The 22908-nt window shown below is 37.3% G+C and overlaps 1 protein-coding gene across 3 annotated transcripts in view; it reads right to left on the bottom strand.

The window, feature by feature from the left end:
• Window positions 1-22908, bottom strand: part of epha6 (eph receptor A6) — a 371198-nt gene that overhangs the window by 31893 nt on the left and 316397 nt on the right. For 2 of the 3 annotated variants that reach the window (XM_039744991.1, XM_039744992.1), the window contains exons 9-12: window positions 17360-17430; window positions 16729-16854; window positions 15063-15248; window positions 11754-11815 (exon numbers count right to left, since the gene is read on the bottom strand). In XM_039744991.1, the coding sequence (XP_039600925.1) occupies window positions 11754-11815; window positions 15063-15248; window positions 16729-16854; window positions 17360-17430 (445 nt within the window). Of the gene's footprint in view, window positions 1-11753; window positions 11816-15062; window positions 15249-16728; window positions 16855-17359; window positions 17431-22908 lie in introns of those variants that run through there. The other variant, XM_039744993.1, reaches the window with a different exon arrangement.

Below are 22908 nucleotides of genomic sequence, written 5' to 3'. Positions count from 1 at the left end.
TGTATTCACAATTCCATTCTTTCTGTCAAAACCAATAGCTTGTGTTCATAGATGACAATGAGGAAGTAGATTGACTCGGAAATCAAAACTTTTGTCCATGAACAACTCCTACTTCATCACTAGGCTTTGACCTAATTTTTGCAAAGTTTATTCTGCTGCACCAGTTAATTGGTCATTCTTCCAAGCATTTCTACCCTCATTCATTTACTCCTCCATTTGGGGAGCCTGCTCACCCTTCAGAAGTTCTCAAGTTTGGTCTGGGGTTTTGTTCCAACTCAGTTTCTTAGATAGAAGCCATTCCTTGGCAATAAGAAATTTTATTTAATTCTATGGCTCGTCTGTATTTTTATTCTGCCTTGAGAGTTCATTCTTATATTGATAGTTTTTTTTCCTTTCTGAGATTATCATCCAAATCATTTGTGGTTCAGAGCAGATTAGTAATTCTCAGTCCATCACTTTGTTTCTCCATTCTGTTTCACATTTAAAGTGTCATGATAGAAAACTTAAAAAAAAAATAAAAATCTCTGCACATACTCCATATATTTCCGATCACTTCTTAATTACATTTGATTTAGTTCTGTCCATGCCGATGCACTCACAGATTAAAACAAAGACAGTGCGACATCTAGATTGCAACTCTGCTTCAAAATTTATAGATACCTTGAGTAAGTCGAGTGTAATTGTGGAAAACCATTTAGATCAGTTAACATCAAATGTAAACATGGAAAACAATTTAGATCAGCTAATATCACATTATAATGTGACCTTGAGAGATGCTCTGGACACAGTGGCTCCCCTAAAAACAAAAGTGATCAAAGCACATAGAAATTCTCCCTGGTTTAATGAAAACACTCGAGCTCTTAAATTAGAGTGTTGAAAACTGGAACGCAGATGGAGAACAACAAAGCTACATGTCTTTCAAATTGCAAGGACAGAGAGTGTTAATAAATATAAAAAAGTCCTCTTTAAAGCTCGCTCAGAATACTATTCTACATTAATAGATAGCAATAATAAAAATCCTAGGGTACTGTTTAGAACAGTGGCTAAATTAACAAATGGGAATTCAGATCAACAGTGCAAAATACCAACAGATATTAGCAGTACAGACTTTATGAACTTCTTCAATGAGAAAATTAAAAATATAAGATCCCAGATCTCAGCATCACAGTACAAACCAAATACTAGCTTAGCAGACCCTGCTACATTGCATTCAGCGCTTTAATAATTTTAATCCTGTAACTGAGCAGGAAGTCTTAACTTTAATCACTAAAATGAAGCCCACTACTTGTTCCCTAGATCCAGTGCCAACAAAACTAGTAAAAAGTGCAATGGATGTTCTTGCAGCACCTATTCTAAACATTATCAATAGTTCATTACTGCATGGCACGTACCTGATGCACTAAAAGTGTCAGTCATTAAACCTTTACTTAAAAGTCAGACCTAGACCCACACATACTAAATAATTATAGGCCTATTTCAAATTTACCATTTCTCTCTAAAATACTAGAAAAGTAGTGCCAGTCAGCTTCAGTCACACCTTACGCATTACAATTTATTTGAGAAATTCCAGTCTGGCTTTCGCACTGGTCATAGTACAGAAACGCACTAACACGGGTTGTAAATGACATTCTGATATCCTCTGATGAAGGAAACTCCACTGTAATTATGTTGTTGGACTTAAGTGCAGCATTTGACACCATTGACCATTCTATTTTACTGCACAGGCTAGAAAATGATGTTGGGCTTACAGGCCCGTGCTCGCTTGTTTAGTTCTTATTTATCAAATCGATTCCAATATGTACAGAAATGTGCTGACAGTACTCCATCATTATACACAGAAGTTCAATATGGTGTCCCCAGGGCTCAGTACTGGGACCTTTACTGTTTTCACTTTACATGCTTCCACTGGGATCTCTCATTAGGAAACATAATGTTAATTTTCACTCATATGCAGATGACACCCAGTTATACCTTTCATTTAAATCAAATGAAGTTTCTCCGATGTTGTCTTTAATTAGTTGTGTTAGTGAATTAAAGGAATGGATGAATGAGAACTACTTGTCTTTAAATACAGATAAAACAGAGATGTTAATTGTTGGAGGGAATGACGCTGATCACAGCAATATTTTGTCATCATTTAACTCATTTGGAATCCCAATTAATTTTACTGAATCAGCCCGCAATCTAGGAGTTATCTTTGATTCTAGCATGTCATTACAAAGTTGTCCAAAACATGTTTTTCCATCTTAAAAATGTTAGGAAATTAAGGCGCTTTCTAAATAAACAGGATTGTGAGAAATTAATTCATGCATTTATCTCTAGTAGGATTGACTACTGCAATGCGGTGTTCACTGGCTGTTCAAACTGTTCTTTATACAGCCTCCAGTTAATCCAAAATACGGCTGCAAGAATTATTACAAGAACAAGAAAATATGAACACATAACTCCAGTTCTTAAATCCTTACACTGGTTAAGTTTAGGGCAGATTTCAAAATCCTCCTTTTAACATATAAAGCATTAAATGGCCAAGGTCCGGCTTACTTGTCTGAACTTATCATGACTTACAAACCTGAGCACATTAAGATCTCAAGATGCCGGTCTGCTTAGGATTCCAAGGATTAATAAAATAACAGTGGGAGGTCGAGCTTTTAGTTACAGGGCCCCTAAACTGTGGAATGGTCTTCCTGCTTCCATAAGAGATGCCCTTCGGTCCCAGCCTTTAAATCCCGGCTGAAGACTCACTACTTCAGTTTAGCATATCCTGACTAGAGCGACTAGTTGTTTGCCTGCCTGTGGTAAAGTCATCCCTGATGGAGGATCACAAGAATAATGGGAAAGAAGGGTCCTTTTATCGGTTTGGCTGGCTGAGCAACGTTTCAACCATGGAATGGCCAAATGGGGGAGGCAGCTTAATGGATGAGGTCTCCAGGACTCTAAAAATATCCAAATCTTATTATGTGATATCATCTACTGTTAAATTCTTCTCTGTACTTCTAAATTTTTTTATTTTTTGCTGTATTAAGGATTTGTTCTGTGTATTGTATTGTATTGACCCCATTCTTTTGACACCCACTGCACGCCCAACCTACCTGGAAAGAGGTCTCTCTTTGAACTGCCTTTTCGAGGTTTCTTCCATTTTTTACTACAAGGTTTTTTTTGAGTTTTTCCTTGTCTTCTCAGAGAGTCAAGGCTGGGGGGCTGTCAAGAGGCAGGGCCTGTTAAAGCCAATTGCGGCACTTCCTGTGTGATTTTGGGCTATACAAAAATAAACTGTATTGTATTGTATTGTATATATATATATATATATATATATATATATATATATATATGTTCTAACTGTTTGGAATCAGTTTCTTTGATCATTTCTGTAGAGATTTAAAATTATTTCATGTCTTAATCAAACCCAATTTTGATTTTTTTTTTTTTTTTCTTTCTTCCATTTTAAGGGGTTGCTTGTGTTACGACCCATGGGGTCCGAGTACTTTTTGGTATTTGAAATTTCATTTTACAAGCAAAAACGAAAATGAAAAGAATTTTCAGATTGTGCTTTTTGATCAAAGAATAAAATGAGAGAAACTAAGGTACAGTATTTTTTAATTGTACGATAACAAATAGCACTCATAAACTTAAAATTACACATACTTTTCTGGATTTATTTGTGATGCAAATAATGAAAGTGTAATTTCTCAAAAACAACAAAACAGACGCATTTTCGTCTGAAACCGGAGGTACTTCTTCGTCTGCGTGATTTTTGAGGACATGTGCGAACAATTCTCCTCACAACACATCGACCGACGGCCTTGAAGTTACACTGCATGGCATCAGCAGAGGATGAACCATTACGTTGTTTTTCGGAACAGTAAAAGAGTGATACTCCGGGACGAGGACATAACTTCAGAAAAACTGAGTTGCGTCTTTCAGGTAAAAATACAAGCTTTGCAAACTTTGCTGCATTGATAGGTTGCTTATTGACAAGTGTAACACATGTTAAGAAAACTTTCTGTAAATCACGTTGCTCTCCTAACATGTTACACTTGTGCGCATTGTTAATACTCGAAACATTTACTAGTAGCCGGTAAACGTCAATGAGCAACCATTCAAAATGCTACTATAAAAATTGCCAGACTTATAGTGTTAGTAAATGAAATCACCAAATGTTAGCTGTAAGTATCAATAATAACGTTCATAAAAGAACTGCTATATCAATGAAGCAAAGTTTGCAAAGCTTGTATTTTTACCTGAAAGATGCGACTCTTTTACTGTTCCGAAAAACAATGTAATGGTCCATCCTCTGCTGATGCCATTAAGTGTAACTTCAAGGCCGTCGATCGATGTGCTGTGAGGAGGGAGGGCTGTTCGCATGTGTCCTCAAAAAATCGCGCAGAAGAAGAAGTACCAGTTTCAGACAACGAAAATGCGTCTGTTTTGTTGTTATCGAGCTTTTACACTTTCATTATTTCATCACAAATTAATCCAGAAAAGTATGTGTCATTTTAAGTTTATGACTGCTATTTGTTACTATAGAATTAAAAAATACCTTATTTCCCTCATTGTATTCTTTAATCAAAAAACCAAATCTGAAAATTCGTTTCATTTTCGTTTTTTCGTTTTTGCTTCTAAAATGCAATTTCAAATACCAAAAAGTACACGGACCCCCGTGGCTCCAGAATAAAGGTTGGAATTGTTCACTTGGTTTACTAAAATCTTGGATTCAAAATACAAACTGTTTAGTTTAGTGGATAAATGATTTCCGGCTAGAACATGTGTGTGCTTTTGCACTTGATTTCTGTACTGGGCTTTGAGAAAGATTCCTGTTTTCAACTCTTGCTATTTTTTCAACTTTCATTTTTTTATTCTCTCCCTTGGTACAGTAAGATGACAAGCTTTTAGATTTTCTGTCAATTGGATATCACTGTTAATTGTAGTGATGAGCCGGCAATTTTCATGAAATTGAGTTTGAAATGGAACTTTGACCTGTTCTGGCAAGAAGAGGGATGGTCAATAGACAGGCGGGACCAGAACAGGGACTTCTTGAAAGGCATATGAAGAGACCAAGGATTAGAGATACTAAGGAGTGGAACCATTTAGAGAACTGTAGGTCAAGACAAGTTTTGAACTTGATCCTTGCAGCAACAGGAAGTCAATGGAGAGACCGAAATAGAGGGTTAAAATAAATAAAATAGGCAATTAAATGCAAGGAAGTTTCATAAGTTAACTTAAATGACACACAAAAAACTTTCTTGACAATAATTGCTTCAGCAGCAACAACTAACTTCTTATTAAGAAACTGGGTTGTATCAAAAACCTGTAGCTACCTCATGATACCTGTTTTACCTGAAGAGAACAAGTCATTTTTAATGAGATGCAACCCTTAAGTTCCCATTGTCAATACTCTCAAATACTCAGCTGTACCTTGATATTCCAGCAATGAAAATCATGAACAGAAGAGTAAAAATATGTACCACTGAAGGATTCTGAATGGAAGCTAACTTAAAACCACACATGTGACACTACACCTCCAGTTTTGCAACATGATACACGGTCATAAGCTTTTTCTATGTCCACAAATCTCATATTGTGCGGACTGGCACACTTAATTATCTATGTAAAAAAATAGTTTGTACACTAATCCAAAGTTAGGATGGACTATCAGAAAGTCTCCAGTCTAGTACCCCAGCACAGGCCTCATGGGAATACACCCTCTTCTTTCCCTTTTTTAAAAATGGAGACCCACAACTCCTGTATGCTAGTCCGGAAAATGCTTTCCTCGCCTGCAAATTAACATTGAGAGGCATATTAGACAACATATTCCCACAATATCCAGCACTTTTGCCATTTCAGGTCAAATCTCCCAATCTCCTTCACTGCACCTTTGTACTACAGAATGTCTAATGTCTACAGAAGTGCCCAATTTGTGAATTCTGACCACAGACTTATTGTTGCTACTCTGAAGATCTAACTTAGGTCCAGTAGGCTACCACCTACTAGGAAAATGAGGCTGGACCTGGCAAGACTCCAAGATCAGGCTGTTTCTAACGAGTTTGCACACAGTTTGTGTGAGGAACTTATGGACTTGGGTGCGACTGCTGATCCTAAAGTGATGTGGGAGACCTTCTGTGACAAGACCCTGAAGGTTGCTGAGGGCTGTTTTGGTGTTACCAGTGTTCCCAGAAGGAGATGTTTCTTCTCACAGGACACTCTAGATATCATTGAGAGGTGTTACAGCACATGGCCTGATGACAACTCCAGTCTGTACCAGGAACTGAGAAGGATGGCTGTGGGGCTCTGAGGCGTTTGTGCGAGGAATCTGTGAGCAAGTTGATCCACATCCTGGTAACAGAGTAATTGAAGCATTACGCATATCCAAATCTTTTTTTCAGAGAATCACAGTTAGGGCAGCTGATGTAATGTTCCTTACGGATGACACTGCAGTTGTGACCCACTGGGCGGGCTACTATGAGTAGCTGTTTAAAGCTGTTCCTCCAGATAGAATGTTAGATATCTCTGGGTCCACGGTTCTTGAGGATGACCCTCCAATTAGTTGTGAACCACCCAGTCTCATTGAGATTGCACAGTTGGTGAACCAGCTGAGGGTAGGGAAGGCTGCAGGGACCTGTGATATCTGGGGTGAACTTCTCCAGGATGGTGGTAACGCCGTCCTCCTGGCATTGCAAGTAATCTTTGCTTCCATTCGGGAGACAGGTGTCATCTCAACTAACTGGAAAGCGAGACTTCCCCTATGTGGAAAAGGAAGGTGATCACCTGGATTGCGGCAACCTCAGGAGGATAACACTGCTTCCTGTGCCACGTAAGGTCCTTGCTAGGGTCATCCTCAATAGGATCCGTGATCACCTGCTCACATACCAGCGATCGAAGCATTCTGGTTTTACGCCTAAAAAGTCTACCATTGACTGCATCCTGTTACTGAGGGTTTGTGTTGAATGTGTGGTAGCTCATGGAGTCCTGAATGAGGCATATTATCTGCATTGTCAGGGAGTGTCAGTTAAGGAACCACGGCCACGTGGCATGATTCCCTGAGGGTGATCCGGCTTGTAGGATCCTCATTGTGGAGGGCCTGAGTAGCTAGAGCAGGCCAAGGGGTCGTCCACTTAACACCTGGCTGCGGTAGACAGATGGCCATTTATGGAGGGTGGGACTGAACCACGTATTTGCCTGGGAGGTTGCCAACCAGGATCCCAAGCTATTTCGTCGTTTGGTGGATGCGGCAACATGCGGTATCAGTGCATGCTCCCCAACCTGACCTGACCTGTCAAATCTCATCCATACCTGTGGTCTTACTACTACAGAGCTTTTAATCACAGCATATACTTAAGTTATAGAAATAGATTTAATTGATTGATGCTAATGGAAAGACCACGCCATGAATTTATGAATTAACAACAAAGGGTGATTGTGGTGAAGAGCAACAGATATCTGGATACGTATCTGAACATTCATTGCCAAATGTACATATGCCTTCTTGACAGCTTTGTTCAATTCTACAAATGGAGGTTTTAGTAAAATAATGCTCTGTGCCACAAGTCTTTCACAGGCCTGGAACTATATCAGAAACTTGACTTTGATTTCAGATTAATGCAAAAGGTATCTCCAGTTAATAGATCTCAGTTAAATGAACTATCAGTGAGCTGATATGGAGCTAGCCGTCTAAAGTATAGATTTCACCACTAGCTAATCTACAACAAGCATGGAACACATTATTAATGTGTGTGCTTGAGGGAAATTAGGAAACATGTCAGTGTAATTAATAAAAAGGCCACTTAATGTGCATGTTTGCCAACTCTGGTTGGATGTGGGTACCTATTGAGTGATAACAAAAAGAAGACAGTGTTTTACTGAAATTGGTCTTAATGTGCAGCCTGTTTTAAGATATTCTTCTGTGTGACAGCATCATTTCAGCTCACACACCGAAACAGAGATCTTTTTTATTTGTTGGTCCAAATTATGTATAGTGAAATATCCAGTAAATAGCTACCCAGATTTATTAATTTGTATATGCTAGATAAAATTTTACACTGTGCCACATTTTCACTTTTGGCCATGAGTTTGCAGTATTTTCATATTTTACAACATACACTTTCAATCTTTTGATATGTTTTCCGCCACATATTAAGGTAAAAACATTTTTGGTCAGTCAAAAACAACATTTATTTATATAACATGTTTCCATACAAACCATGTAGCTCTAAGTACTTTATAAAATAAAATAAAAGGAAGTTAATATAAAGCATGAACAAGTCTCTCACACTAAGAGAAGCAAGGTGACCAGTACAAACCAGCAGTAATGCACAACCAGGTAAGTGATTGCAAATATACAGTAACTAAGCCTAGGCATGTGAGGCTTCTAATATTTGATCTGAACACCCTGCAAGGAAGAGAGTTTCTGGAAGAATTTAGAGGATTAAAAATGACAAGGCAAAAATCATAGTCTTTAAACAGGCTGAGCTTAAAATACATCAAAGGAAAAACAAAACCAATGCTCCAGGTAGCAAATATCTAGTGTATTCATATGATCTATGGGGGAAATCATAGCAATTTTGTTTACTGAAAATGTCAGAGAAGAATTTGTACTTTGAGGGCAGTACACTGGTTACTAAACAAGAGGGAGAATTTCAGGTCAGACTGAAGAAAGATAAGAATCAATATTTTATTGTTTTCTGATTTCTTTGAACTTTTGCAATTTTCCATACAATATCTGCATCCAATACAGACACAGCAAGAGCACATAGTTAAAATGAAAAATAACTTAAGCATATCGTGAACATAATGTACTTTTTTCGTTCATTTTGAAGTAAAGTAAATTAGAACATTACAAAGTATGCATAAACATTGTCAAATTATCCCTCACTGTGGAATATCCATAATTACACCATTTTGTTAAAGTCATTTGCTGTTTTCTATCTTTCTGTAGCTGCTGCAAAGATATACCTATCTATATCCCTCTTAATTTGTTAATTAAAGCAGTCTTTATGTGATGTACTTTCCCTCTTTTGGTTTTTATTGATCCAAACTTTATTAGTTTTTCTTGAGAATATTATCTTTCTTCATGTTGTAAATTCAGTAATGGACCAGCTGGGAATGGTTTTGCAGCCAAGGATTGTGGTATAGCAGGTCAACAAAAGTGGCTGTTTTAATAAATATATGAACACGCTCGTGCTGGGGATGGAGCTGGTGCGAACAATTTGCTGGGAAGACACCCTGTCTCCAAGAGAAAAAAAAGAAAGAAAGAAAGAGAGGAGGATAAAGTGGAGGTTAAAGGATGGGAGAAGCAGACAGGAGAAAGAGAGAGGAAACAAACTGGTGAACAGAGTGGAAGGAGGTGAACAGAAATAGAGCTCCAAGGAGGGGCGAGTGGCCATCGCTCAGGAGGGGGCTGTGGGTCGTTCTTGTTGAGCATTTTGGGAGCAGGAGTGACCATCATGCTTAGGGGTTCTATTGCCGGTTGGAGCCATTGGCATCGGTGAAAGTGCAGAGCGCCCGCACCAGGTGAAGCCTGGATTAGCAGTGGCTCGGGTGGAGCAGGGCTTGATGGTTGCCTGCAGGCACCATGGGATTGGCAGCGGGTGACACTGAATGGAAGAGATGGGTGTCTGCACCTTCTGGTCAACGTCTCTATAGACTGCGAGGTCCAGATAGGAATAGTCGGAGAAGAGTCTGTTTTAAAATAAGGCACCAGGGCTTGTGGTTTTAAAATGTGCTTCCTGCACTGTATTGTTTTAACCTTGTTTTTCATGGATTTTTTCTATCTACAACATGTACTTCATTTTATGGATTATTTATTTATTTGAGCACTGCACTTTGGAAACTATTTGGATATTTTTTTTTAATAAAAGCACTGAGCACTTTGCACCTTCCCCTTGCTTCAGGTGTGTTTTGTCCTCATTTGCCATGCTCATCTAGGTTACAGTACTGACAGTGTCGGTTCCAGAGGTTCCCATTATAGAAGGGGGAGCAAGGAGTTGACCTGCACCAACACAAATGGTGGCAGTGGTGGGATGAGCTGGTTATGGGGACAGAGAAATTGGAGACGGAGCAGCAAGCGTGATAGGTACCTGACTTTTGAAAGAACCCACAGAACCCAAGCTGGAAGAGAATATTTTAAGGGCTGAACTTTTTAATGGACTGTTTATTGCTAATTGGTTTAGTGTCATGGCCTGGATTGTTTTTAGTGTGGGGTTGTTTAAGTGCTTTCATTGATTTGCCTTTAGTGCAGTGACAGGGCCAAGCCATAGACCTGGGCTACTAGTTGCATACAGGCGTGGCAGCTTAAAGGGGGAGGTATGTTGTATAGTGGATCCGTGGCTCAAAAAGTGTGGCCGTTTTAATATATAAATGAACGCACTCGTGTTGGGGAGTGTTTTGACCTCATTTGCTTTGCTCATCTCGGTTACGGTACTGACGGTGTCGGGTTCAAGAGGCTCCCTTTATAGAATAGGGAGCTAGGAGTCGACCTGCACCATCAGAAGGACATCCCAAAATTATTCTAGGTTGTGGTATTTCAAACTCACAGAAGGCAATTTTCTCATAATGAAGACATCCAGTGTATACAGGCAAGACTGGGGCGACATATTCTATTAAACCCTTACCAACAGACCTCCATCAACTGAAAAAAAATGTAATTTTATCTTTAGTGGTTATCTTGGAGTGCTGTAATAAACCCTAACTAATAAAACTTTTTGCCGAGATAAATTAACCAGAGCCGGTATATCAAATGTACCATGATTCCCTACAGGCATCATTAAATTGTTCTTATAGCTCATTTGACTATATTGTTGCCAGCCTTAGCAAGCTGCACATAATTTGTGTGCTTAAATTTATTTTCAAGCTTTGGATAATGAAGAGTAACATATCTCTAAACCCCTACAATTAAGCTACAACCAATCTGTAACACGTCATTTTTGCTTAACTGCACTCAACCCTGTCCTTTCCAGTTTCATGGAAACCTCTTTAACAAACTGCTTCTTTTTGGCCAAACTAAGTTTGAGTATGGACTGAATATTCACTGAGATGTTTCAATATGTGTATTTGGTCTAATTTGACCTGCTTATGTTAGATTCAAATTTTTGTTATGAATATCTTGGAAGATGGAAGTGTTCTGGAAAAATTGACAGTGAAATAAAATTAACCAGGAAATGGATAGTATATATGCAGGCAGGCAAAAATTGTAGTCTTTAAACAAGCTGAGATCAGAATACCAAACAAAACAAATAACTCTGATCAACAAAGTCAAAATGTTAAACCAAGGATCTAGTGAAAAGAAATGATGCAAAAAAAATACTAACTCAATCACTAAATCCTTAATTCTCACACTAACTAGAAGTAGTTGTTATTCAGCAGTAAATCCAAAGCTTGGATGTCTGAGGCTGTACACAAGTAGAGTATAATGACATAATGTGTCATGTGACTGGCGACCAGTAGTACAATTATAACAATATGGCCTCAGCCATGCAAAGAAAGACACACAATGGTAAAGACCACGCTAAAACTAAAATAATGGCATTGCCAAAATGATAACACTATAAGCACCCAAAAGAACCAACCTAATAAGTTTAGAATTGAACTGATTACAAGAATATCAAAGCAGAGGACTATACCTGTTCACAGCCTAGAGGACTGCTGTACATATAGCCTGTGCATGCACCCACATGTCCTACTGCAAGTTTTTGTTCTCTCCAAAAAGTGTTCAAAATTTCCTCTTTACATATATTGTTTTAGTATAAGAAAGCTATTCTTACCCGAAGGAAGGAATCAAGTGATCCATTCTCCATATATTCCACCACTATCATCACTGGCCGACCTGGGAAAAGAGCAATAAAACCAGCATGTGAATACAATTTGGCAAACTTGAATGTGCCAGAAATGTACCAAATCATGCACCCTCACTTCTGATAAGTCTATTGTAAAGAAGGAATAAGTATACTAGCTGGCAGAATATGACCCTTTATAAGGAGATCACCAGCATACCCAAATATTTTACCTTCTGCTGAAAATAAATCAGATTTAATTAAATAAGATTTCCTGGTTCCATCAATCATTTATCTGTTAGGAGTAAGCTGTTGCTCCCTCTCTGGATTTTGTGGCCATTTATTTTTCTAATATTTTTTTAATGACCTTTTGTTTCTTGTTTATTTGGGTTAATTGATATTATGGCCTCATGTCCTGCATACCTAATGGCTACTGATAAGAACAGATTGCCACAACCTCTTAGTTACTTTTGCAACTGTTTTCCCCAGGGACCTCATGCATAACGCTGTGCATAAAATTTACACTAAAACATGACGTATGGACAAAAGCAGATATGTGCATACAAACAAAAAAATCCAGATGCATAAATTGGTGCGTACACCAACATCCACATTCTTCCACTACATAAATCCTGGTCAGCGTGAAATGTATCACATGTGCACGCGCCTGCTGCCACCAACTCCTCCCAGAATTACGCCTCTTTGAATATGCAAATCAATATAAATAGCCCTTAAGCTTAGTGTTCTGTGAAAAGACAATGGCAAAAGCACAGGGGAAAATAGAAGAATTTCAGTGAATACCAAGTGGAGGCAAGGAAAAATATACTATTTGTTGGTGTAAACAGTGGTATAAACAACAAAAGGAAGTTGATCAAGTGACATAGAATGTTGGAGAAACTCGAAAGTTCAAGTTCACAAAGTCGCACAGTGCCAGAAATAAAAAAGAAGTTTTCAGATATCAAAGTCACTGTGAAAAGGTGAGTTGCAGCCCACTGTCCGAATGTCATAAGAAAGCTTATTGGGTTACAGAGAAAAAAAAAATATAGGCACATAGTGGGGAAAAAAGCATGGAACTTTAATCTCAAGATTTCTACTTTAATCACGTAGTTTATTTTGTCATTAAAGTAAAACATCATAAACTTCATCTTAAAATCCTTAATTTACTAGTTTCTCAAATACCATTATAACTAAAGTAGCACGTCAAATGCTTTGTATTGTATGTGTTCTTCTATGTGCTCTATGTGTGTGAATCACTACGTGATTCTTAAACGGGCTTTCTCTTCTTCCGACAGGACACAGAATACATTACATTTGTGATATTACATCTCTCTGAATAATTTAAATAATGAGATGTATACTTGATATCATTTTCATGATGATAGGAATTAAAGCATGTTATTAAACATGGGAAAACGGTGGCGCAGTGACAGTGACAAGCTGGTGCCCCATCCAGGGATTGTTCCTGCCTCCTGCAAGATACTTTGATGAAATAATTTATTGCAGCAGTACTGTCTCTCTCAAATATACTAACCCCCAATTTCTGTCATTCCTTTTCTTTCCCCAAGTACCCAATTGCCACACAATCAGCTCTGTAATAGATATAAAGCCATCTGTAAGCTTAGAATGCTGATTCTTCAAACTTTTAAGGAACACTTTAAGCACTGCTTTGACACTGGGTGCCGGCAGTTTGCAAAAACGAGCGGAGTACTTGCGTATACCAGGGATTGAGCTGGTGTGAAAATGTGCATGGCTTTACGGCAAGTTTAGTTTTTATACATCTTGATGTGAGCATGGAAATGGGTGTACGCAACATTTTTGTACCGTTTATTCATGAGGATCCTGGTCCTCTTACTTTTTCTCTTTTTAGATTTATTAAGGTGTGTGGTCATCTTTTCTGTATTATGTATTTTTCTGTTTGATTTTCCTATTTGCAATATATTAATAATTTTCATTTTTAGTATTTCCTTTTTTTTATATTTAACAAATTAATCAGACTCCATTGACTGCATGGGAAATGCAGTAGTAAAATTAGTATAAGGAATCAGGAGATGAAACAAATTCAAAACCATAGTAATCAATAAACAAATGACCAGAAAAAAAAGACACTAATCTTAAAAGAAAGTCAGAAAATACATCAGTATTTTGCCAGCCTTAACTTTTAAAAAACAATCCAGAAATGATGTCTATATGGTTTGAAGCCTAATTTTGGATAAACGTCCCAATGCAAGGCAATTATAAATAGAGCTGTGCTAGTGATGTCATGGACTGGGCTACATGTCTTAGCAACGAGTTCCCAAAATGGTGGCTCACATAGAAAAAACAAAATCCCATTGTGGGTGAATGCGATTAAATTAAATATTGTTAAAACTATTTTTAATTTTGTTAAAAATTACTCAGAATGAAAGATACATGCTAAAAATTAATTCTCTGATCTTCAAAACAACAGCCTGCCTGTGTAGTTAAATAAAAGACCAGATTAGATAGATAATTAATCCCAAGGGGAAATTCACATGGTAAATGGCCTGTATTTGATATAGCGCCTAACTAGAGTTCAAGAACCCCCCTAGGCGCTTTACAACACAACAGTCATTCACACGCTGGTGATGATAAGCTTCTATGTAGCCACAGCTGCCCTGGGGAACACTGACAGAAGTGAGCCTGCCGAACACTGGCACCACCAATCCTTCCGACCACCACCAGCAGGCAAGGTAGGTTAAGTGTCTTGCTCAGCTGCATTCTCATGCCGGGAGCCAGGATCGAACCTGCGACCCTCCGATTGCTGGACCACCCGCTCTACCAACTGAGCTACTGCTGCCCACATGACATGACATGTTTTGTCTTTTGAAAATTGAGTTCAGTTTTTCTGACTCCCATTTTAAATAACATAACATTTTCAGATCTATTTAATGAAATTCAGCATCCAAGGATGGCCAAACCGTATACTGTATTAGAACACATATTAAATTATTTTTATTATACATTTGTCTAAATAAACCGAAAAAAATTGCTTACTCATTCAATTAGATTAAAACATATATTAATAGAAAGATTACAGTATTGATTTGTTTTGTATTGAATAGCGTTATCATTAAATAATATAAAAAGTTTTCAACTCAAACTAAGAAAATGATTTAATTAGCCTCTTTATGGTATTTATATTGTACTTACCTGAATGCATTCACATGATGGTAATCTATCAATTAATCTGTACAAAGTATTTTCATGTACACAAAGCCTACCAAAACTAGAGGGAACAAAGGCAGATATCATGAGGAATTCCAGCCCTTCCCCTCTTCTTACTTTTGGTCACTACTCCCTCCAGACGAATTATATTGGGGTGATCAAACTGGCCCATGATGCTGGCCTCTCTCAGGAAATCTCTTCGTTGTCTGTCCACATAGCCTCCTTTCAGTGTTTTGATGGCCACAGGGATCTCCCGTTTACTTGGGGTTCTCAACCGGCCACTGCACACCTCTCCAAATTCACCTTCAAGACAGAAAAATCCAGGTAAAGACATTTGGGAAAAAGAACATAATTCTGTCTAAAGAAGTAACAAATCTTATCAAACTTAACAACTTTGCAGTGTTGTTGCCCTTCACAAAAAGCTAAAAATGGTATACAAACTATTGGCATAAAAAATAATACAAATGGTCTCTGTGATGGACATGAATGTGTCAGCTAAGAGAGAAGTTAACATTAATTTTAATACTTGTGGATTCTCCATTCAATATTATTTACTAAATTTTTGGGTTAAGTTGTTCATTCTGCTTTGGAGAAAGTAACAACATCTTTCTAATGTTTCAGTAAGTTCAGTTGCCCCTGTCAGTAGCTGAAAACAATGCCTCACTATCTATAATAACAAGATATTTTTTATAAGATTTTAAATTACAAATTAAGAAAAATATATTTGTACTGCCATTTAATGGTCTACTCTGTCTTTTGTCTAGACATAGTAAAATATTTATTGATCAACAGAAACTCGAAACAGGCAATTTCATATACTAATGAGAAAATTAAAGATATATTTTTGCAAAGAAACATATTTATGTAGATCACAATATATGTACAGGAACCTGTGTGACTGGCTGACTAACATTTATGTCTCTTGAAAATATAATTAAATTGTCAATCTTATGTCTTCTTATTTTTAACAAAATGATTACCAACAACTAAATACATTAGAGACAGGATGTAATCAATTTCTTGTCTTACTTAAACTCAAAATATAAGATTAAATACAGACTTTGGATTCATATAAGGATTTATAGGAATATATATAAATCCTTATATATAAAGATTTATTCAAGTTTTATATTTAAAGTGTTTAGCTTCAGTTAGCTTACCTGCCATGAATTCATTTCCTGATCCTAATGAGACTGATCTCATCCTGTTCCTAAAAACAATTTTCTGGCCGCGTCATTCATCAGAGAGCTCTGGCGGCTTTCAGAAAAAGATAACGTTGTCTCTAAGGTTTACAGGTAAATATTGACAGTCATACACCATTTGGGTTGAACCTAAGGTGGCTGAAGTGTTAGCTGTGTAGCTTTTGATTTCTGAATTTTGGCCCTGTACGGTCACAGACCATGAACATGTATAACTGAGAGACATCTACTCAAAAGAGGTTACAATGTGAGTAAAAATTACTTAAGTGCTAGTCTTTTTGCAGGCAAATCTTCTGTTAGACATCATGCACTGTAGAAACCGTTGCACTATTTCATTGGTATGCCCAAAGAACCAAAGCTGCACAGGTTTATGTGTGTTCGACATTAATAAAATATAGATATTTGAGGAAATGTGATCTCCCCTTAGGAACTCACTTACACTACATGTAGGTGGTACTCCAAATTTACAAAAGTGATACCCTGTCAGACCTGTTTTTGATGTTTCAAGATAAAAAGTAGACCAAGCTTCTCAAACAAAACCAAAATGCAGCAAGATATTGCAAAGTATGAGCAAGTGCACACACCTGCACCAATAACTCTCTCAATACGAATCCAGGATGGGTCAATCTCTTTGGCAAAGTCATGTACCGCTTGGCTTGGGTCTTCGTATGTGTCAGGGTCCACATATGTTTTAACACCAGGAAATGGTACTGAAAACAAAAGATAAAAATTGCTTGAGATCTTTACCAAGGATGAATAAGGCCTAAGGACTAAAACTCATCTACAGAAAATCACAGTTAGTTGGGTTTTACTGATTATTTAAAAGAACAAAAGAATAATCAACAATGCTTTCAGCATTTCAGAAAAAAGCCACCCACACTCACTCTACAGGGTACAGAATCGAGGCTAACATTTGCTTTTGTGTTTACTTTATTCATTTATTTATTTACCCAAATGTGATTACCTCTCAGCAAAAATTCTAGCAGGCAAGGTCATTACTATAAGAAAGCACATTCCAGTTAGGAACTTTTAGCCATGTCAGCGCACCTAGTTAAGATCTGGGTACCATTTTTTTCCATATTCGTCATCTGTTTCCATTACGTTATTTTTGTTCTATCAGGTCAATTTCTTTAATCTTTTGCTAGTCTTATCAGCTTTTCAGTAAGGTACTATTCACTGATCAAACAAATACCACAGAGAGAAATTCACTCTTACTGTGTCCATTTTCAAGATTGCTCCTTTTCTTCTCTTCTGACTTCATCTTGGCTTTGATGTACCATTGACATCTTTGAAACAAAAAGAAAAGATATATTATAATAAGTGATTACCACAGGCTTCCCAAACCCATACTGGGAGACAAAAATACACTAATATACCAGAATAGATGAGGACATGAGGGCAAAATTATATAAAAAAAAAAAAGTCCTAAAGTCCTTAATGTATCATTAAGCAGCCATGCAATTTCAGATTAAACCTGGCCAGGAGTATGGAAACCAGTAGCCTTACAGACTCCCTTAGGAAAAAAATCTTTCCTAGCAGCTCATTCCTAGCATTAGCCTAAAAGCTCTTTTTTGGACTTTCTGTAATGATGATTTATCTTTATTGTATTATAAGGAGTAAAACTGTAAACAGTGTTTAACCTGAGGTCACACAATGCATTGTACAACTTATTGGTGACCTCCCTTGTTCAATAGTGTACATTGTGTATTATGTAACTCAACATTTTAAATAAACTACAATAACCATCTATTATAAAAAAAAATGTTCAGTTAACCAATCTAATGCAAAGCAGATGCAATCTTGCCTGACACTTCTGAAGTTATTAGTTGCACAATTACAAATCCTCAGAGCATTGTCCATGGTGAATGATCTTTGTGGTGTCTGTGGAACACTGCATATGCGTTCCCAAAATCTAAATCCAAATGTACATTTATAATGTAGGAGCAAAAGATTGTAGGCATGCCCAATTTTGGGAGAAGGGAATCGCTGCAGCCAGGAGCCAAATGTTGAGTAGGAGGGGTTTATGGCCTGTTACCATCTGATTGGTTATGATGTAAAGTGAGTAGGAAATGTCTTATCATTGCACATGCTGCCTAATGCAAAGTACTGAACTGCTAGCTTAAAATCTCAGCCCAGAATTCATCTGTGCAAAAAGTATGCTAAAATAAATGAACATTTATTGTGTTTTTTTGTCTTTATTATTGCATGATTTATTGATTGATGTGTAAAAAGTAGAATGACAAACCAGATGTTTTGGCCACCTGGCAGCTCAGGCTGACAGTACAAATCGGTCAAGTAATTCAAATGCTGTTCTCCTTTTAATGAGAAGGATGGCCTGCATTTCAGCTGTCAGCTAATTAATTTCAAAGCACTGTCTGTTAAGTGTACTGCATCTTCAAGATGAAAACCAAAGCAGTAGTTTACTGGGATGTTGCTTGCTCGCACGTATCAGTACTACTAGATATTCCAATAATATGGCGTACTGAAGACATAAATTATACAATTAATTGGTAGGTGATGTGAGCCACAAAGCAAGCAATAAGAATAAAAAGGTGAATGTCACTGCATTCTTTTTAGGCAAGATCGGTGACGGCCTGAAATGAAGATTAAAGATGCTGAGAGTGAAATAAAGAATAGAAAGTGAGAAGGCTAAATGAAAAGAAAGTGAAGGCATGAAATAAACACTAAATGTTCAGATCATGAATGATGAAAATATGATGGCCTGAAAAATGACATTAAAATGCGGATTTGAAGTGAAGAATTCACAATAAAAACCCAGAATGTGAAATGAAAACTGATGGACTGGGAAGCAAACTCAGTGCACTTGAATGGCAAGCACCTACAATCGCTGTATGCCAGGCAGCCGCAGTTGGGGGGTTTTTGATGGCATGAATTTAATAATAACATCTGAGCACGTAAACTTGAAACTAGAGCTTGTCATTAAAAGTTAACTTCAGCATAGCAATGTACATTGAAAAAACTCTCAGCATTAAGTGAAGTTTAAAAAATAACAGCTTGAAATCAACATGCCCTTAGGCTGGATGTTCTTGGTCTAGGTTTGTGTTTTGGGAATGTGGCTTAACTCTTTTTGCAGTGTATCCTGTCAGTTCAGTTTAACTATATTTAAATTGTATGTTTTACCTATTATATTTAGCTTCAGCTGTGAAAACATCAAAGTAGTCATTCCAAACTTTTAGTTTGACAACTTAATCTGTGACAAACTCTTATTTTGAAAACTTCATCCTATCCATCAAGTATATCCCTTCCTGCTTGACTTGAATTGTGGAGAGCTGCAGTAGCTACAGGGGTTTTCTCCAACCAGTTCCATAATTTGCAATTACAGTTACAGAGCATCTAATTTAAATAGATGGCTTGCCACAGTTCTCTGTTTGCAGTCTCAAAGTTTGCCAATGATATGGTCTTTATTCCTCTATGAAAATCACAATTTTATCACAAAAATTCTTCAGTTTAGCAAAAAGCATCACAAGCCAATTAAAAGAAATGGTATGCTTTTTGATTCGTTGGTGGAACGAAATAAAGTTGGCCATCGTAATCTATATATATAAAAGTCAATGTATGTGTGTATGTATGTATTCCAGCCTCACGTCCAAATGGCTGTTGCAATTTTTATGAAACTTGGTACACATGTTTCTCATTGGTCGACTAAAAATACTGTAGGGTGAAATCAACCCTAACCCATCCCCTTCTGGGTAGGGTGGGGGTGATCTTACGGTCTTGTATGCATGTTATTATCCAGTTGACACTTGGAACGACCACCAGAGGGCAAACTGGAAGTGACTGCCAGAATTCTTTATGTTTGAGCAACACTGCGTCCCTGTTGCTTTTAAAATTAAATAGAGTTGGTCGGTTCCGAGCGTCAACTGGATGATAAAATACATACAAGACCTCAAGACAAGCACATTAGTGAGTTTTCATTGTTTGTTAAATTATTTTTATTTTTAAAGTTGTGCTTTTTTAAAATTATATCTTTCTTAATTAAAAAGTATTTCAGCTAGTATGAAGTAAGCATAATAGTGTGATTTAAGAACCAACTAAGCAAACACATATAAGTAGACATAAAATAGGACACATAATGTATATTTTCTAAGATGAACACAAAAAAATGACAGAACACACATCAAACAAGACCACACTTTTCTAAAGAAGACCTTGTTCTCTTTTAGGTGAGAGCGACAACAAATAAGTATTGTTGTTCACTAAGGCAGCTGTGAGAAGATACAAAAGTGGGATGAGATAGCAAAGAGAATACCTCCCTATACATAAACTAGATTAGGTGGTAATGGGCAAAACATGGCAAGAGTTTTTAAGTACTATAGTATTTAAGGGCAGGGAAAATTTGAGAAAACTGGAGGTGCACAAGTATCAACATTACTCCTCTTCTATGAGAAATAATAATGGGAATAAGTGAAGTATAATTACATATGAACAGTGTTTCAATTAGAAACTGATACAAACATATATAATGTAAAGACAGTAGTGATGATAGCCTGCCTAGCTTCCACATTAGCCTGGTGTACACCAACATCAGGAATTCTGATAATTACAACATCATCTCATCTTTCACATCCTCCTCCTCTTCTTTAGTCATGGTTATGTCTGCTCTAATAGCGATGTTATGCAGCAATGCACACAGAATTATCATCAGTGCTGCAAGAATGTAGTGAAAATGTGATGTGACCCAATGAATTATGAAAACAGTGGAAGCTCATTTTCCATAGACTGTATTGTTTTTTCAACTGAAATCTGTGGTTTAGTGACACATATCAACAAGTATATATGAAAATGGCACCTGGTCAAGTTTTAATGTTGTTATTCTTAATTTCAAGAGTATTGTTGTGACATGAATTTAATGTTATCTGTCTTGCAACCTTTGCCTGGTGCTAAGACTGATGCAAGAAGTAACAAATTTAAGAAGAACTTAGTCATTAGTGAGTCAGGAAGGACATACAGTAGATTATGAAGGATTTAAAGCGCTACTTTAATTACAATGGAAAGCACTTGAAAAATAAATTAATCATAGGATGGAGTTTACAATGTTCTTACTGCTACAGTGCTTTCAGGTAACTCACCATTGTTCTTTTTTATTTAAGTCATTTGAAAAAAATTGATAAATGCAGTGGCCCCAGCTTAGACTTTTGTGAAGCACAGATTGTGTCCTTAACAAATTCTAAAAAAAAAAATGTGGTTTCTTTCTTTAAGCTAATTCTACTCTCATTAGCTGGCTGTTTCCTAAATCGCTTCCAGTTGCAGTTAAATAACTAGCCTTTCATAAGGTGTTATATTTTCATAAACTCGATATATAATATGTAATATTGTTTACTGTACTAGAATTAGATGTTTCTCATGCCACCTCATTAAATTTCACAACATTACAAAAACACAATCTTCCTTGTCTAAACCCATACTGACTGTCTGCAGCATATTAGATATTAGATAGTCAGTTGTTTGTGTTCTCTTTCATAATCATTTGCCTGTGAAACATATTAAGCCATCTGGCCCTTTCACTGTTTCAATGATCAGTGAACCAGTGATCTTGTTTTTCTTTTAATTTCACAGTGATGATAAATATAGTGACTTTTGAAAAATAAACGTTACATATTTATTATACAAACACATGCAGAATAGGTCAGGTGGTGACTATTCATTGGTTAGGCAAAGAGTGAGTGTGGTGTGAACAGAGTGTGCCAAAGGGAGCATGCATGTGCTTTGTTTTTAATACCTCTGCTTGCTACTTATTTAAAGTTTGCTAACCATTTTTAAAGACAGAAATTAGATGAGCTCATTTATTTTTGCTAACGTATTTTATTGAAATAAAAGATGATCCGTCAGCCACATGGCTTTTTGCGCATTTTTGTTAATCAATAAGTAATTTGATTTTCCTAGACAGCAGACAGCAAGTCCTCATTGAATTTCTTATAAATTGTTTTGGGTAGCACTGTGGCACATAGATCCAGCTGCCTCTTGGACTCAGTTTCCTGGGTTTTAAACCTCTGATCTGCCATTTTATGTACTCAGTTTGCATTATCTTATTGTAATTAGACATGTTATTTTCCTCCAAAATTCCTAATACATGTGTATGTTAGATTAATGGGTAATTCTAAATTGACCCTATGTTGGTTGCTTGTTAGGAGCACGCGCTGATACAGCACATTGCCACACGCACAACATTACAACTCAACTCAGGATCCTAGATTAAGACCCGAGTGTAGAGATGCAACAGGTGACAACTCAACACCATACTAGTTCAGGTGGAATGGAACAGCTTTTTCCCTGCAGGTTGGTCATACCCAGGACAAAGCAATTACAGGTTAAGGGCATTGCTCAGGGGCCCAACAGAGTAGAGTCACTTCTGGCATTTACGGGATTTGATTTTATACTCATAAACAATAAAAAATCAATAATCAGTACACAATAATCCTCCTCTCCCAGACGCGTTGTCACCCTGCCACCCGACTCAGCTCAACCCTGGGATCTCCCACAGTTTTTCTTAAAGTCCTTGACCCGGAAGTGTTCCTCTCTCTGTCCATGTGACTCGTAACACTTCTGGGTCAGATAAAAACTCCTTTTCTTCAGCTCAGAAGTACGTCATTTCCTCTATTCACATGACTAGGACGTACTTCCGGGGTGTAGGGCAAATAGTCCTTGATCCTCCCTGCGCGTCCTCTGGTGGCCCCCATGGTATCCAGCAGGGCTGTGAATAAACACTCCAATGTCCACGATGCCCTGCTGGAATTCGGGGCCCC

This window comes from Polypterus senegalus, chromosome 2 (genome assembly GCF_016835505.1).
Source record: "Polypterus senegalus isolate Bchr_013 chromosome 2, ASM1683550v1, whole genome shotgun sequence".
NCBI lineage: Eukaryota > Metazoa > Chordata > Cladistia > Polypteriformes > Polypteridae > Polypterus > Polypterus senegalus.
The sequence above is the reverse complement of the archived record's forward strand: the minus strand, read 5'-3'. Positions and strand labels throughout refer to the sequence as shown.